At 40.1% G+C, this 18819-nt stretch overlaps 1 protein-coding gene across 1 annotated transcript; it reads left to right on the top strand.

Annotated features, from left to right (window-relative positions):
• The first annotated feature begins 1492 nt into the window (after nt 1-1492).
• On the top strand, nt 1493-17737 carry LOC132253468 (proline-rich receptor-like protein kinase PERK9). The gene is made up of 2 exons (XM_059735588.1): nt 1493-1965; nt 17029-17737. Exons 1-2 carry the CDS (start codon nt 1493-1495, stop codon nt 17735-17737), a joined length of 1182 nt encoding a protein of 393 aa, XP_059591571.1.
• The last annotated feature ends 1082 nt before the right edge of the window (nt 17738-18819 follow it).

The following is an 18819-nucleotide window of genomic DNA, read 5'->3' as shown; positions in this document are numbered from 1 at the left end:
TTATCACCCCCAAACAAGTGGCCAAGTTGAGTTAGCCAACCGAAAGATCAAGAATATATTGATGAAGGTGGTTAATGTGAATAAGGAAGGATTGGTCTATCAAGCTCCTGGATTCCTTATGGGCTTATAGGACCGCTGACAAGACCATTCTAGGAATGTCTCCCTATCGCCTTGTTTATGGAAAAGCGTGTCATCTTCCAGTGGAGATTGAGTATAAAGCATGGTGGGCAATCAAAAAGCTCAACATGGATTTGACAAGAGCTGGGTTAAAGAGATGTTTGGATCTCAATGAATTGGAGGAAATGAGGAATGATGCATACCTCAATTCAAAATTGCAAAAGCAAGATTGAAAAAATGGCATGATCAGTTGGTAAATCAAAAAAATTTTACCAAAGGACAAAGAGTTTTGCTTTATGACTCTAAACTTCATCTTTTTCCAGGAAAATTGAAATCCAGGTGGACGGGTCCTTTCATAATTCATGAAGTGCATCCCAATGGAGTGGTGGAAGTATTCAATCCCACAAGCAATCAAACCTTCAAAGTTAATGGCCATCGTCTCAAGCCATTCATAGAGCCTTACAGTACAGACAAGGAGGAGATCAACCTCCTTGAACCACCACAACTCTGAGTGAAAGCAGGGTATCATGGACTAAATAAGTCCATGAATTTTTTGTTATAGTTTTATAGTTATATCATTATTTCTATTTCTTTTGATTTTAATTCTTGCTCAATCTTAGTTTATTTTGTCTTAATTCAAGTTAATTTTGATGATAAATTTCAGAAAAAAATCATGAGAGATGTGGTGAACTCTTCAAAAGCAAGACAGGGGAGTAAAAAACCAAGGAAACAGAGCACCTGATTTCAAGGTGCGAAAATTTCGCACACCACTGTCCAAGGTGCGAAATCCTCGGTCCAAAAGGAGCCATTTTCGCACACCCCAAAACCAAGGTGCGAAATTTATTTCAAGGTGCGAATTCCCTAAAAACCAATTTCGCACACCACTGTGCAAGGTGCGAAAATTTTCGCACTGTGCGAAATCTCCTCCTGGCACATGAGTGCCATTTTCGCACACCTCAAGCCACTTTTCGCACCGTGCGAAACAAGGTGCGAAAATTTCAGAGCACCTGATTTCAAGGTGCGAAAATTTCGCACACCTCATTTTAAGGTGCGAAATCCTCAGCTGAAGGGGTGCCATTTTCGCACACCTAATTTCAAGGTGCGAAATTTGCAAACCAAGGTGCGAAAATTTCGCACGGTAAAATTTTAAGTTCCAAAATTTTTAAAATGACTTTTAAATTAAAATTTTACCCCCGAAAGTGTGCCTAACGTCCAAAAACGACTTTTCGATTGCCTTGGAAAATTTTTAAACATCAAAACCCCCCAAGCCCCATTCCTATATAAACCCTTGAAGTCCAGAAGCTCAAAGGACTCCCCCACGAACCAGCTGAGAAGCCTCTGGAATCCCAAACAGTCACCCACCTCCATTTCGGCCATGGCGAAGACCAGAGGAGGCCTTTCAGGCTCCCCATCCTCACCGACACTTCGACCACATCGAGTCGCCATGGGAGCCACAGCTTCGCCACCTGTTCAGGCCCCGGCCATTCCCCCATCTGAGGGGGAAGCCCCTTCTCAGCGCCGATACCCCACTAGGAGGCCACCCACTGAACCTGTGCCACCCGCCGACGGAGCTCAGAGACCTGCTTCTCGGCCCCCTACGAAGAGAACCAAGTTCTCGGGTCCTGGAGAGCCATCCCATGCGCCTCAGGCAGAGCCGCCTACAGAGGATTCTCGGATTCCTGTGGGTATTCCTCCCGAGACCGTTATCAGGCGTCCCATGATAGCCGGACCACCGATAGAGGGCAACCTGGATTGCAGAGATCGATCCTTCCACTCCGAGACCTACTTTGATATAGAGGCCCTCAGACAGCAGCCAGAGCTCAGAGATTCATTCCGAATGCTGCAAAGGTATCATATGGAGCAGCTTCTCACTCCTAGGCAATTCTATTATCCCAGAGTAGTTCTAGATTTTTATCAATCTATGACTACTCGCGGCCTCCGCAATCCTACTCTCATCCAATTTACCATAGACAGACGCCAGGGTGCCATTGGAGCTCGCCACATTGCTGAGGCCCTCCATATACCTTATGAGCCTGTGATTCAGGCAGACTTCAGGGAGTGGTCCTCATTCTCTCAGAGTGACATGGTCCGCATTTTGTCCAGGGGGACTTCTACAGCCTCAGTGTTGACTAGGAGAGAGCTTCCATCTGGGATGCTCCTTATTGATGTGCTCCTGCGTGCCAACCTTTTCCCCCTTCAACACAAAGTTCAGAGGCGAGGAGCTATACTTGAGGCGTTATTTAGGATTTCTGAGGGCTATTTCTTCGGCCCTCATCATTTGATTATGACTTCTCTTCTTCATTTTGAAGAGAAAGTCCATCAAAAGAAGCTTCAAATGGCAGATGGCATCCCATTACTATTTCCGAGGCTCCTCTGCCAGATTTTAGAGCACCTGGGCTATCCTGAAGAGCCCCGTCTTGAGAGGCGCCGCCATTGCAGAGAGGATTTCTCTCTCGACAAATGGCATCACTTGGTAGCCTACTTTGCACCTCAGGGAGCCCCAGCTGTGCCTACACCTCCAGAGCTACCCCAAGATGAGCAGATGCCTCAGGCCCAGCAGGATGAGATTCTCACAGAGACCACACCTCCTGCCCCTGCAGCACACCCCTCAGAGCATATTCCTGAGCCTATACATCCTATTTCTCCTATCACTTCGGGTGCTCCACCAGTCATGCCAGCTACCCCAGCACCTCCTCCTTCATCTGAGCCCACTGTCACCATTTCTCTTACGGAATTCAGAGGCTTAGAGCGTTCATTGCGGACACTGAGCACTGCTCAGGATTCTATTATCCACCAGATGGCCACTATTCGGGCACACCAGGATCAGATCATTGCTACTCAGGCCCAGCATACCACGATCCTTCATCAGATTCAGCAGCATTTGAGTATGCAGACACCTTTTGGGCATGATAGGTCTGCACCATCCGAGCCTCTAGTGCCAGATGAGGAGAGCTTACCAGTTGAGCAGCCCATACCAGAGGAGGAGATCAGAGCAGAGCCATCACATGATCCCACTACTATCTGATCTTTTTATGTTTTTGTTTTACTTGTTTTTTATGTTAGACTTGTAAATCCCATCTTTTGCATGTTTTATAAACTGGGATTGGAAGTATTACTTGAAATCATACATTATATATTTCTTTTACAAGTAATATATATATATATATCCTTTTTGATTATATTCCCTTTTCTCATTACTCTTTTCTCTTTGGAACATGTGGTTTAAGATATTCCATACCTCCTTTACACTCAGACTTTGTCTCACTCAGGAGGTACCACTTCCTCCCTTTATTTTTAATCGCTTTTGAAACATTGGGGACAATGTTCAACTTCGTTGGGGGGAGAGTTGAGAAAGGAAGTTTTGTTGTTAATACTAAGTTATTTTGGTTTTTTAGTTGATTTTTGCTTAAAATTTAAAATTTCTAAAAGTTTTTTGAATCATTCTCTATGGTTGTTAAAGATAATTCCTCAAAAATAAAATAGGATAAGTTGAGTTTTAACTTAATTATTTAAATCTTAGAGTTTGTTTTATGCTTTCAAAGTTGATAATCTATTGAAGCCTCTTTGATTTCAAACTTATTTCTTCCATTTCAAGCTTTACACACACTGTGCACATTAGATCCCGGATATATGATGTAAAACTTTCCCACCTTCTAAGCTTAGGAAAATTTTGACTTGGTTCATTACATAACCTCTCTTTAATAGTGTTGGGACACCTCATAAAGACCAATAAGTCTTTCAAATATATATATATATATATATAAGCTTCTTTTCTTTCCTTGAAACCTAAGCATGATCCGAAGGGGTGGCAAAAGCCTTTAAAGCCCGATGCCCTAAACCTTGATTGGTTGGGAGTCATCGATCCTCTGCTTGCTACATAGGTGAATTGGTTAAGATTAGTGAGTAAAAAGAATTGTGAATAAGAAGGTGTGTTCCTAACCTATTAAGAGTTGATTAATTTTGCCAATGTTCGAGAAAAGCTTAGGTTGGAGGGTGAGGATAGTTGTACATACTATATCCGGAAGCTAATCTCATTAACACTTAGCTTATTATGGAAGAGTTTGATTTGGAACCTTGAGAGTAGAGATTCTTTTGATACTTAATTGCATAATCTCCACTCTTTGTACTTTTTGTTTAAGTTTTAAGCTTTGACAACTCCTATTGCATTTTGAATCTTCATATCTTTAGTTCACCATATGAGATGTGTTTTGATATCAGTCATGCCACTCAATTATTTTTTGGAATGATTTGCATGACTTCTTTTACGTATATTATTACGTTTGCTTAGTTTTTCTCTCCTTAATTGCTAAGGGACTAGCAATATGTCGGTTGGGGGGAGTGATTACTACTCAAAACATGCTATTTAGTAGCTTGTAATTATCTCTTTTAAACACCCTTGAGTAGTAATTATTACCTGTTAACTCAATTAACATGTTAGGGACCTTTGCAATCGTTTCTAACAAATGTGTTAAGTTTTGGTGCATTTTGATAGCTTTATGCTCACCAAAGCAATTTATGAATGAGGGAGAGCTATATATGGTTCATGGAAAAGCTTTTGGAAAGCTTAAATTTATGAAGAAACCAAGCTTTGGAGCCTCAAAATCCTTTGCCTTAATAGTTCAAAGTATGCAAGGAGAGAATAATGGAGAAGAGGAAAACAGGGTGATGAAAACAGGGGACACAGCTGCAGTCTTTCATTGCACTTTTGGAGCACTTCCCGAAGTCTAATTTTTACGTTCTACATACCATTTCAAAGCTCAGAAAGTCAAAAATCCAACGATTCAAACCATGTAAGATTTGGAGCTGAAATGAGGAAGATAGGGCCTTCGGAAGACAACTGCATCAAGCTGAGGGACAATTTCGCACGATGGAAATCAAGGTGCGAATTCCACAGTCCAAAGTGTGGGAATTTCGCACACCTGAAACCAAAGTGCGAAATTGGAACTGCAACGTGTGAAAATTGGATATTTTTGCCGACTCTTTTTCTTCTGATATTTTTGTGTTTAAATTTCCATTTTCTCCTTGTATTCAGCCACTCATGTAATTCCTTAGCTAGGAAGTATCCAAGGAAGGGTAAAATTACCTTCCTATATAAATTCTCTTGTAATCACTGAAAATATATCTTTCGGGGAGCTTTCTCCAGGAGACCAACTATTGTAAATTTGATACTTAGTGAAATATAGAGATCTCTTTTGCTTTCTTTTTCTCTCTACTATTTTCTATTTTCTTGGAAGCCAAACACCCTCTGAGGATGTTTTCCCAGAGGATGAGAGGCTAAACCAATAGTTTCTTGGAGTAAAGGAAGCTAGGTGAAAAGTCCAGATTAAAAGGTGGAAAGTTTCCGTGCATTAAATTCAGGTAGTTGGAGTCCATAAATGGCTTATAAATCCAAAGTTTAGCTTTAAATCCCTTAGAATCACTTTGACTGGCCAATACATGGTAAGCTTAAGGTCTCTGTGGATGCTTATTATTAGATCCATATCAGTCCATTAGTTATCATATACGAGCCATTGGAAAGTGATTCAAGGTGATAGTCCATAGTGTCTTAAGCCATTAATGGACCTTGACTACCATCTCTATTGACTTATATGGATTAAATTTTCATTGTCAAACCTATACCGGTTCGGGAAATAACTATAGGTTAAATCCCCAATGCAAGGAGAAAAATCCGGAATTTTCCACTTTGCATCCTGAACTTGAACCTAGCAACCTTTAGCTCCGGGAGACTTTCTTTCTTCCACTTTTTACTTAGTTCTATGTGAGTTTAGTTTAAATCACCACTTTCAAAACAATTTTATTTTCTTTTAAATTTCAAGTTTGTGCTAAAGGAAATCATCAGAATCAATTTCTAATTTAGAGTCTGTCACTGATAGAGTGAAAACCCATCCCTGAGTTCGACCCTAGAACTGCTATACTATAGTAGCTTTGCTACGCCAGTATAAGGTCATAGGATTTATAAATATTTTTTATTAAAAGACCCGGCTGGGAATGCGAATCAGGGAGGTGGTTTAAAGGTAGGATTACCTAGAATAGCCAACACTTAGTAAGCTTTTGGACTCCTTGGAGACATCCATTACTTATCTCTTGTGAGCTTTTGAAGGGTAATCCTAGGTTAAGGATCACCTTGAATGGCCAATACTAGGTGAGAGGTATGAACCATTGCATGATGCATCAGTGAGAGGAATTTAGTGTTTGAAACCATTAATGGGAAGCAACTATAACACACCGGTTAGGGAAATAACTATAGGTTAAATCCCCAATGCGAGAAAAAGATCCAGAATCTCCCTTTTTGTATAAGGAACCTGAACCTAGTGACCTGAAACTCCAAGAAACCTTTTCTTTGTAATTAATCTCAGTTATTATTTTTGGTTAGCTTAAAACCAACCCTTTTCAACCAACTTTATGTTTTTTTAAAAGCTAACTCATAAAAGAAAAACCACCATTTCAGTGTTGTAACTAATATCACATGTGAAATGAAAACCCATCCCAATGGACGATCCTAGATCTACTATGCTATGCTAGCTATGCTACCCTAGTATATGGTGAATTAGGTTTATAAATTTTGTTAATAACTCCCGTATGGGGACTAAACCAAAAGTAGAACACCAATTGGGGACGAATTAGGGCTCTAGATGCTATGAATAGCTCAGGGTTGTGGTTGACCTGAATGACTCCAGTTCGTAAGCTTAGGGCTCTAGATGCTATGTAAAACTTAAGGCTATTGATAACATGAATGACTCTGGGTTATGAGCTTAAGGCCTTAAATACTATGAATAGGTCAAGGTGGTGGTTGACATGAAAGACTCTGAGTCCTAACCTCAAGGCTTTAGAATATATGAATAACTCAAAATTATGGATGATATGAACGACTCAGCATCCTGATTACTACTCAAAAAGTGTTATTTCATAGCTTGTAATTAACTCTTTTAAACACTTTTGAGTAGTAGTTATTGCCTTTTAACCCAATTAACATATTGAGGACCTTTGCAAGCACTTCTAATTAATTTGTGTTAAGTTTTGGTGTTTTGATAGCTTTTTTTATCACCAAAGAAATATGAGATTGAGGAAAGTTATTTGGAATCCATGGAAAAGCAATGGAAAGCTTAGAAATATGAAGAACCAAAGCTTTGAAGTCCTTTTCCATAAGCAAATCCGGAATGCAAGGAGGGGAAGCAAAGAGAAATCTGCCATGAAGCAATTTTTTATGACAGTCATGTCAGCCACTTTTGGAACAATTTCTGGAGTCCAAATTATGCACGCTATATGTTGTTTCGAAGCTCAGGAAGTCAGTAATCCAATGCTTCAAACGGTGTGCAATTCGGAGCTGAAATGAAGGAGTTACAGCCCTTGGAAGCCGAACACTACAAGCTAAAAGCCAACTTCGCAGCGCTGCGAAATTAGCCTTTTGATGCAAAGTGATTTCGCAGCCCTTTTTGTGCGTCTGCGAAATCTCGCAAACCTTGTTTTCACTTGCGAATTGGTCCTTAGTGCTGCCCGATATTTGCGACCGACATATTGAGATATTTTTCTTCAGATTTTTGTTGTCTAAATCCCAAAACTCTCCTTGTAAGCCAGCAATTGTAGGATTCTTTAGTTATTACGTTAGGAAAAAGGGTAAATATCAATGTAATAATTATTATTGTAATTTTCATATAATTAGCTCTCGGGAGCCTGTTCTCGAGGACGACAGACCTTTTGTAAAAGTTTTGAAAGAAAGTAAAATACAAAGCCTTTGCTCTGCCTTATCTTCTCACTTTGATTGTATTTTTCATTTACTAGTTATGCACTCTCTGAGGAATTTTCCCCAGAGAATGAGTTACTAAACCTTTAGTTCCTTGGAGCTAAGGTTGCCAGGAAAGATTCCAAGTGCATGAATTAGTAGCTTAGTGGTTTCAGCCATGAATGAAGAGAAAGTGTGATCCTTTAGTGATTTCTATGTTTTTAGTTAACTTAAAACGCCTTGGAGTCACCTGGGCCAACACTTGGTAAGGCAAGTGATCTCCGTCCATGGAGATGCACTAGTTTACCCCTTGTGAGCCTCTGGGAGGTGACTTAAAGGTAGGATTTTCTAGAATTGCCAACACTTGGTAAGCTTTTGGACTCCAAGGAGACATCCATTAGTTATCTCTTGCGAGCTTGAGAAGGGAAGTCCAAGGTTAAAGATCACCTTGAATGGTAAGTGCTAGTGAGAGGCACGAACTATTGCAAGTTGCATCAATGAGAGGGAATTAGAGCTGAAATCCAATTAAGGGATGCATTTGTACATCACCGGTTAGAGAATTGACTATATGTTAATTCTCTAATACGAGGAAATGAACCATCTGACCGGAGCTATGTTTTTGCATGAGGAACCTCCCCTGTGAACCTAAATCTCCAAGGAATGTTTATCTTCATAAGTAATTTCCATTACTTGTTGTGCCATTAGTTTGAATCTAAACCTTTTACCAACCAAAGTTTATGTTTTATTTCTTAAGTTAACCTTGAAATGAAAAAGCACCAATTCACTTTGAATTGGTATCATTTGTAATTTGAAAACCCTTCCCAGTGAACGATCCTAGAACCACTATGCTATAGTAGCTTTTTCTTGGCTACCCTAGTATATGGTGTAATAGGTTATAAATTTTGTTGATTACTCCCTCAATTAAGTAGCACCAGCTGGACATGAATCGGTTGAGACACCAATTGGGCATGAATCAAATGGCGCCGTTGTAGGGGAAGGTGTCAAGTTTATAGTGATACTATTTTAGAGTACTTGTGATTTTCATCACAAGTTTGGTAACGTTTCTTTCGCTTTATTTATTCTCATTTTTTTTATTCATTCATAATCTAAATTTATCTTTTAAATTCAGCTTAGTTTTATTTTGTTTTTGTAGCCCTGTTTTCTTTTGTTGTCCTTTATTTTCATTTTAGTTACAGATAGATACTAGTTGTGTATGCCAAATTGGATACGAGACAGTGGAGGAAGGCTTGTCAAACTGGATACACCTCATAACAAGGAATTGGAATTGAGCTTGAATATCATGGAAGCTACACCTGAAGATCAGCATAGTCACCAAGGTCGTCAAGACAATCTCAATGAATTTAGATCAATGAGGGACCGCATGCATCCACCTCGTATGAGTGCACCATCATGTATATTGCCCCCTACAGAGTAGCTAGTAATCAGACCATATATTGTTCCACTTCTACCAACTTTCCATGGGATGGAAAGTGAGAATCCCTACGCACATATCAAGGAATTTGAAGATGTTTGTAATACATTCCAAGAGAGAGGAGCTTCAATTGACTTGATGAGGCTTAATTTATTTCCTTTTACTTTAAAGGATAAGGCCAAAATTTGGCTTAATTCTTTAAGGCCAAGGAGTATCCGCACTTGAACTGACTTACAAGCTGAATTCCTCAAGAAATTTTTTCCCACTCATAGAACAAATGGCTTGAAAAGGCAAATTTCAAACTTCTCAGCTAAAGAGAATGAGAAATTATATGAGTGTTTGGGAAAGATATATGGAAGCTATAAATGCTTGCCCTCACCATGGTTTTGATACTTGGCTATTGGTGAGCTATTTTTATGATGGGATGTCTTCTTCAATGAAGCAACTCCTCGAGACAATGTGTGGAGGAGATTTCATGAGCAAAAATTCGGAGGAAGCTATGGATTTCTTGAGTTATGTAGCTGAAGTTTCAAGGGGATGGGATGAACCAATCAAAGGAGAAGTGGGAAAGATGAAGTCTCAACTCAGTGCTTTCAATGCTAAGGCTGGGATGTATACCTTGAAAGAAGATGATGATATGAAAGCAAAGTCTATGACAAGAAGATTGGAGGAGTTGGAACTGAAAAAGATGCATGAAGTGCAAGCTATTGCTGAAGCACCAGTACAAGTGAAGCTTTGTCCTAATTGTCAATCAAATGAACACTTGGTGGAGGAATGCCCTACAATTTCAGCTGAAAGGGAAATGTATGGAGATCAAGCAAATTTTGTTGGACAATTCAAGGCCAATAACAATGCACCCTATGGAAATACTTACAACTCAAGTTGGAGGAATCATCCAAATTTCTCATGGAAGGCCAGAGCACCTCAGTACCAACAGCCGGATCAACCATCTCAACAATCCTCAAGTCTTGAACAAGCAATAGTGAATCTCAGCAAGGTAGTGGGAGATTTTGTGGGAGACTAAAAAGCCATCAATGCTCAACTTAATCAAAGAATTGACAGAGTAGAGAATACTCTGAACAAAAGGATGGATGGAATGCAAAATGATATATCCCAAAAGATAAATAATCTCCAATACTCAATCTCAAGGCTCACAAATTTGAACACAGTGCAAGAAAAGGGAAGATTTCCTTCTCAACCCCACCAAAACCCCAAGGGTGTCCATGAAGTGGAAAGCCATGAGGGAGAATCATCACAGATGAAAGATGTCAAAGCCTTGATCACTCTAAGGAGTTGTAAAAAAATTGAGAAGCCAACACCCAAGCCACATGTTGAGGAAGAAGAAGAGACAAAGAAAGGGGAGGAAATGGAAGAAAAAAAGAGAGAGATCAGTGAAAAGAAGGAGGACTATGATTCAACAATGAATGCAAATCCAGAGAAGGAACTTCTGAAGGAAGAAATGCTGAAGAAATCAACTTCTCCACCTTTTCCTCAAGCATTGCATGGGAAAAAGGGGATTAGAAATGCATCTGAAATTCTTGAAGTATTGAGACAAGTGAAAGTCAATATCCCACTGCTGGATATGATTAAACAAGTTCCAACATATGCAAAATTCCTAATGGACTTATGTACTATCAAAAGAGGGTTGACTGTAAATGAGAAAGCCTTCTTAACTGAGCAAGTAAGTGCAATCTTACAATGTAAGTCTCCTTTGAAGTACAAAGATCCGAGAAGTCCTACCATTTCAGTCATGATTGGAGGAAAGGTAGTGGAGAAAGCTTTGTTTGACTTGGGAGCAAGTGTGAATTTGCTTCCATACTCTGTCTACAAGCAATTGGGACTTGGTGAGTTGAAGCCAACAGCAATCACTCTATCTCTAGTAGATAGATCAGTAAAAATTCCAAGGGGGGTAATTGAGGATGTCTTGGTTCAAGTTGACAATTTCTACTATCCGGTAGATTTTATTATTCTTGATACGGATCCTACTGTAAAGGAAGCTAATTTAGTTCCTATCATCCTTGGAAGGCCATTTCTTGCTACCTCAAATGCAATCATCAACTGTAGGAATGGGCTCATGCAACTCACTTTTGGCAACATGACACTTGATCTCAACATTTTCTATATGTTTAAAAAGCAAACCACTCCGAAAGAAGAAGAGGGTCTAGAAGAGGTGTGCATTATTGACACTCTAGTGGAGGAGCACTATAATCAGAATATGCAAGACAAGCTGAATGAAAGTCTTTCGGATTTTGACGAGGGTTTGTCTAAACCCCCTAATGTGCTTGCTACTCTACAAAGTTGGAGGAGGATAGAAGAGATTCTACCTTTGTTCAATAAAGAAGAAGGAGAAGCTGCTGAAAAAGCGACCCCAAAACTCAATTTGAAGCCTCTACCCGTGGAGCTGAAATATACGTACTGATTACTACCCAAAAAGTGCTATTTTACACCTTTAATTCATTATGTTTTAAGCACTTTTGTGTAGTAGTTCTCCATCTTTAGTCCAATTGGCATGTTAAGGACCTAGCAATGTCTTCTAATCATATTTGTGGCTAGTTTTATTGTTTTGACAGCTTTTTGGATCATTAAGACAAGCCAAGCAAAGGAGAGAAGCAAAGAGAAGCAAAGAGGAAAAGCAAGCAAAGTGAAGAGAAGCAAAGAGGACAGCAGCTGCAGTCTTCTTTCGCACTTTTGGAGCACTTCCCGAAGTCCATTTTATACATGCTATATACCATTTCAAAGCTCAGGAAGTCAAGAATCCAACGCTTCAAACCTTGTACGATTTGGAGCTAAAATGAGGAATATATAGCCTTAGGAAGCCAACTGCTCCAGGCTTGTGCGAAATTTTCGCACAACACCTTGTGTTGTGCGAGTGTTGTGCGAAATTCGCACAACACCTTCAAAATTCGCATAGCCCATGCATGGTGCGAATTTTCCTCTGTTTTTGCCTACTCCACTTTAGATATTTTCTTATGTATTTTTTGATGTAATTTCCTTTCTTATCCTTGTAACTAACCAATCACAAGCTTTTGCTTTTGTAAAGACTATATAAGGGGTGGAAATCACCTCTCGGACATATAATGGATATTACGTTTTACACTTAGAATATATACAGAGCTCTCTTGTTTTCCTTTTCTCTCTACTATTTTCTTTTTCTTGGAAGCCAAACAACCTCTAAGGGTTTTTCCTCAGAGGATGATTGGCTAAAACTTTTAGTTTCTCGAAGTATGGATGTTATGTGATGACTTGGATGCAATCCCATGGAAATTTCTCGCACCTGGAAGGTAAAGTAGCCGTTTTTCATTAAAGGTTCATTAATGCAAAGTTTGGTTTTTATTTCCTTTGGACAACTTCCAACGGCCAATACTTGATAAGCTTTTGGATTTCTATCCATTAGTTATCTCCTACGAGCTATTGGAAGGTGAGGTTTTCAATTCCAAGTTTTGCATTAATCCGTTAGAACCAATTTCAATGGCCATTGAAAGGTGAGTTTATCACCTAGAATGACTTTGAGTTGCCAATATTTGGTAAGCTTTTGGCTTTAGACCATTAGTTATCTCTTACGAGCCATTCAAAGGAAGTCTAAGGTGAATAACCATTGATGAAATTCACTACCATCTATTTTTCCATTTTAAAGGATTAAAACTTGATTTGCTAAATCCATACTAGTTCGGGAAGCAAGCATCACCATAGTTGCAACCCCAACGCGAGGAGCCTATCCTGAGATTTCCAATTTGCATAAGAGCCAGAGCATAGCTATCCTATCTTTGAGAAACTTGTTTTTACACCCTTTCATTTTAGTCTTTAATGTTAGCTTAGATTAGTTTAAATCTTTTTAAAACATTTACATCTTCTTTCAAAGCTAACATCCATAAGAAAATCACCTATTGTCCTAATTTGAATATCACTTGTGTTTGCGAAAACCCTTCCCAGTGAACGATCCTAGAACCACTATGCTATAGTAGCTTGGCTACTTTAGTAATAGTATTTAAGGTATAAATTTTGTTGATACGCCTTTAAAGCTAAGCTACCATGAGTCGCATCACGTACCTTGAAGAAAATAATCAATGTCCTGTCGTAATATCTTCATCTCTGACCAATCATCAAGAGAAGTGCTTACTGGAAGTTCTCAAGAGGTGTAAGAAAACAATAGGATGGTAAATATCTGACTTGGAAGGCATTAGTCCTTTAGCTTGCACACATCATATATATATGGAAAAGGAAGCTAAGCCAATTCGTCAACTTCAAAGAAGATTGAATCCTCATTTACAAGAGGTGGTGCGAGCTAAGGTGCTGAAGCTACTTCAAGCAGGTAATATTTCCCCTATATCTGACAGCCCTTGGGTGAGTCCTACTCAAGTGGTACCAAAGAAGTCAGGGATTACTATGGTTCAAAATGAAAAAGGAGAAGAAATTACTACACGCCTCACTTCAGGTTGGAGGGTGTGTATTAATTATAGAAAGTTGAATGCTGTAACCAGGAAATATCATTTTCCATTGCCATTTATCGATCAAGTGTTGGAAAGAGTCTCTGGCCATCCGTTCTATTGTTTCTTGGACGGGTATTCAGGATATTTTCAAATTGAAATTGATGTGGAAGATCAGGAAAAGACCACTTTTACATGTCCATTTGGAACATATGCTTATAGAAGAATGCCTTTTGGTTTATGCAATGCACCTGCAACATTCCAAAGATGTATGTTGAGTATCTTTAGTGATATGGTGGAGCGAATTATGGAGGTTTTCATGGATGACATCACCGTATATGGAGGTACATTTGAGGAATGCTTAGCCAATTTGGAACCAGTTCTTCACAGATGCATTAAAAAAGACTTGGTACTCAATTGGGAGAAATGCCATTTTATGGTACGTCAAGGAATTGTCCTTGGCCATATCATCTCTGAAAAAGGCATTGAAGTTGATAAAGCAAAGGTGGAGCTTATTGTCAAATTGCCATCCCCAACAACTGTAAAAGGAGTAAGGCAGTTCCTTGGCCATGCAAGCTTCTATAGGAGGTTTATAAAAGATTTTTCAAGTCTTTCAAAACCTCTTTGTGAGCTATTAGCTAAGGATGCTAAGTTTATATGGGATGAAAGATGTCAAAATAGCTTTGATCAACTGAAGAAATTTTTAACAACTCCAATAGTGAGGGCTCCTAACTGGCAACTACCCTTTGAACTGATGTGTGATGCCAGTGACTTTGCTATAGGAGCTGTGCTTGGCCAAAGAGAAGATGGGAAGCCCTATGTGATCTACTATGCAAGCAAAACATTGAACGAAGCTTAAAGGAACTACACAACTACAGAGAAAGAATTGTTAGCTGTGGTATTTGCCTTAGACAAATTTTGTGCTTATTTGGTAGGGTCTTTCATCATTGTTTTCACTGACCATTCAACCTTGAAGTATTTATTGACAAAGCAAGATGCAAAAGCAAGGTTGATTAGATGGATTCTTTTGTTACAAGAATTCGATCTCCAAATCAGAGATAAGAAAGGAGTGGAGAATATGGTAGCTGACCACCTTTCAAGGTTAGCTATAGCACATAATTCCCATGCCTTGCCTATTAATGATGACTTTCTTGAGGAATCACTTATGTTCCTAGTAAAAACTCCTTGGTATGCTCATATTGCTAATTATCTAGTTACTGGTGAAATTCCAAGAGAGTGGAATGCACAAGACAGGAAGCACTTCTTTGCAAAAATTCATGTTTATTATTGGGAAGAGCCCTTCCTTTTTAAGTATTGTGCAGATCAGATCATAAGGAACTGTGTCCCTGAAGAAGAGCAACAAGGGATTCTAAACCATTGTCATGAGAATGCATGTGGAGGCCACTTTGCCTCTCAGAAAACAGCCATGAAGGTGTTGCAATCAGGGTTTACTTGGCCATCTCTTTTCAAAGATGCCCACATCAGATGTAGAAGTTGTGATAGGTGCCAAAGGCTTTGAAAGCTAACAAAAAGAAATCAAATGCCTATGAACCCCATTCTAATAGTTGAACTATTCGATGTATGGGGCATTGACTTCATGGGACCTTCCCCAATGTCTTTTGGTAATTCTTATATCTTGGTGGGGGTGGATTATGTTTCTAAATGGGTTGAGGCAATCCCCTGTAAATAAAACGACCACAAAGTGGTTCTCAAGTTTCCTAAAGAGAACATTTTTTCAAGATTTGGGGTGCCCAAAGCCATAATCAGTGATGGAGGTACTCATTTTTGCAACAAACCTTTTGAAACTTTATTAGCCAAGTATGGAGTGAAGCATAAGGTAGCTACACCTTATGATCCTCAGACTTTCGGGCAAGTTGAGCTAGCAAACAGGGAAATAAAGAACATATTGATGAAAGTGGTGAATTCAAGTAGAAAAGATTGGTATGTTAAGCTTCATGATTCATTATGGGCATATAGAAGAGCTTATAAGACTATTCTTGGCATGTCTCCCTATCGTCTTGTTTATGGCAAAGCGTGCCATCTCCTTGTGGAAGTTGAATACAAAGCTTGGTGGGCAATAAAAAAGTTGAATATGGACTTGATCAGAGCCGGAGCAAAGAGGTGCCTATACCTTAATGAGATGGAGGAATTAAGAAATGATGCTTACATCAATTCCAAAGTTGCAAAACAGAGGATGAAGAAGTGGCATGATCAACTAATTTTCCAACAAAGAATTTCAGAAAGGACAAAGAGTTCTACTCTATGACACAAGACTCCATATCTTCCCTAGAAAGCTCAAGTCAAGGTGGATAGGTCCTTTCATTATTCACCAAGTACATATCAATGGAGTGGTGGAATTATTGAATTCCAATGGCAAGGACACCTTTAGAGTCAATGGATATCGTCTCAAGCCATTCATGGAGCCATTCAAACCAGAAAATGAGGAAATCAACCTCCTTGAGCCACAAAAAGCCTAAGCAAATAAGGGTTTGATGGACTTGGTTTCACCAAAGTCCAAAATTTTTGTAAATTTCAAAGTTTTATCCATGCTTTTGATTTTAATTGTTGATCTTAAATTGTGTTTTTATATGTAATTTAGTCTTTTTGAATGATCTCAGGTAGGAGAAAATGTAAAGAATTTCAAAGGAAGTCTTTTGGAGCAAAAACGGAGCAAAAACAGGGCAAAAATAGGGGTCTGCGAGATTTCCTAGCCTCTGCAAAATTAGCACTTCGTTGCGAAACCATTTCGCAACCTAAAAGAAGCCGCTGCGAAATCAACGTGTCTCTACGAAAGCGGCCATCTTTTGCAAAATCATTTTGCAACTCAATTGACTCCTCTGCAAAAATTTTCGCAGCTGCGAAACCGATTTTGGCACATGAGTGCCACTTCGCAGCACATGAGCCCCCATTTCGCAGCTGCGAAACGGTTGCGAAGCTACAAAGCGTGAAAATTCCCAATTTTGTAGCCAAAGCTCTTTTTTGCAGGGTATTTCGAAGCTGCGAAACCGATTTTGGCACACGAGTGCTACTTCGCAGCACAGGAGCCCCCATTTCGCAGCTGCGAAATGGGCTGCGAAAATCATTTTTTTTCTACGAAAACCCCATTTTGCTGCGAAATCGACCTTCTTCTATGAAACTCAAAATGACCTTTAATATTTCGTTATTTTTTATAAATACCGGTCATTTGCGTTGCGAAAGGGTTTTAGAAAGAGAAAACACCATAGCAACCGTCTATTCATTTTCTTGCTCGAGCCCGACGACGCGCAAACCTCCGGTCATCTCTTCCGGTTATCACTTCCGGTCAAATTTCGTCAATCCGATATGGCGTGAACCAGAGGAGCCAAATCTTCCTTTCCTTCTAGTCGCAAACGAGTCTCGCGAGAGGCACCTGTTCAAGGCCCCACCTCTGAACCTCCGCGGCCAAAAGTTGTTTCACCTCCGGCGAAGCCCGCACCACAGAATCCTAAGGCGAGGCGTTATCTCACTAGATCAGGGGGCTGTCCCTTGAAAAAGAGAGCCAGGGTCGAAAGCTCAAAACCCATAGACTTAACAGAGCAGTCCCCGATTCCTTCACCAGAGCCCTCTCTAGCACCATCTTCGGCGTCATCGTTAGAGCCTCCGGCGGAGCTTCAGAAGCACCAGCCGCCACTTTCAAAATCCCAAATTCCATCTAGGATAGCTACTGAAGTGCTAATTAGGTGTCCGATGCTGACTCAACCGCCAATTGAAGGGAATTTGGACTGTCGAGCTCGACCATTTCACTCTAAGTTGTGCTTTGACACAACCACCTTCAAATTGCGGTCGGAGCTTGCAGACTCATTCCACCTACTGCGCAGATATCGCATGGAGCATCTGCTGACCCCAAGAGATTTCTTCTATCCTAGATTAGCCATGGATTTTTATCAATCCATGACTACTAAGCAGGACAGAGATCCTACTCTAATCCATTTTACTATTGATGGTCGGCATGGCATTTTAAGAGCTCGCCATATAGTAGAGGCCCTGCATATACCATACGAACCAAGCCATTTTGAGGATTACTGAGTATAGACTAGTCCCTCTCAGCTGGAAATGGTTCATATCTTGTCCAAAAGAGCTTCCACAAATCCACATCTATTGCGGGGGGAACTTCCTCCGAGAATGTTTCTCATTGATGCACTTTTGCGTCACAACATATATCCACTACAGCACTGGACTCAGAGGAGAGGAGTTCTTTTAGAGGCCCTGTTCAAGATTTCTGAGGGATATTTCTTTGGCCCTCACCACCTAATTATGGTTTCCTTTCTCTATTTTGAAGAGAAGGTGCATAAGAAGAAGCTGCAACAAGCTGATGCCATTCCACTTCTTTTTCCATGGCTGTTGTGTCAGATTCTGGAGCATCTGGGGTATCCATCAGATCCTCAGTTGGAGCGCAAGCGTATATTCCGAGAGGTATTTACTCTCGACAAGTGGACCAATATGACAACGTATAGATTTGAGCAGCCAGAGCTCCCACAGCCAGATGAGATACCAGCTGCCAGGAGAGCATCTCTAGATCATATACCTGAGGGTATACCCATTGCTTCTCCTACCATGTCCAGAGCCCCTCTAGTTACTCCAGCCTCATCAGAGCCCTCTACTTCAACTGAGCCAAGGATGGCCATTCCCATTTTAGAGTATAGAGATTTATGACGCATACTACAGACCCTTACCGCGTCTCAGAGTAGCCTTGCTCAGGAGATGGCAGCTATTCGAGCTCGCCAGGAGCAGATGTTGACCACCCAGGTTCAGCACACTGCCATCTTAAGGCAGCTCCAGCATCATCTCGGTCTTCCATCAGCTGCTGAGCATCTCACCCCCACCACTGCAGTGCCACATTCACAGGCCACAGAGCCTCAGGCCCCTCCTGAATCAGCTACTGAAGAGGTAGAGCCATCTGTCTAAGCCATCAGTTCCAGCATCATCCACCCATCTAATCATTTATATATCTACTATATATTTCTTTTATGTATTTCATTTTTGTTAGTCTTTTATGAAATCCCATCATTTTGATATCATATATGGGGATTACTTGTATTGTCTTCTTTCCGATTGTACTCACATGAATTAAAGTAATGCAAGTCTAGCATTTTTTGTTAACTCTTAGC

The sequence above is a fragment of the Vitis vinifera genome, chromosome 3 (assembly GCF_030704535.1).
Source record: "Vitis vinifera cultivar Pinot Noir 40024 chromosome 3, ASM3070453v1".
Taxonomy (NCBI): domain Eukaryota; kingdom Viridiplantae; phylum Streptophyta; class Magnoliopsida; order Vitales; family Vitaceae; genus Vitis; species Vitis vinifera.
The sequence above is the reverse complement of the archived record's forward strand: the minus strand, read 5'-3'. Positions and strand labels throughout refer to the sequence as shown.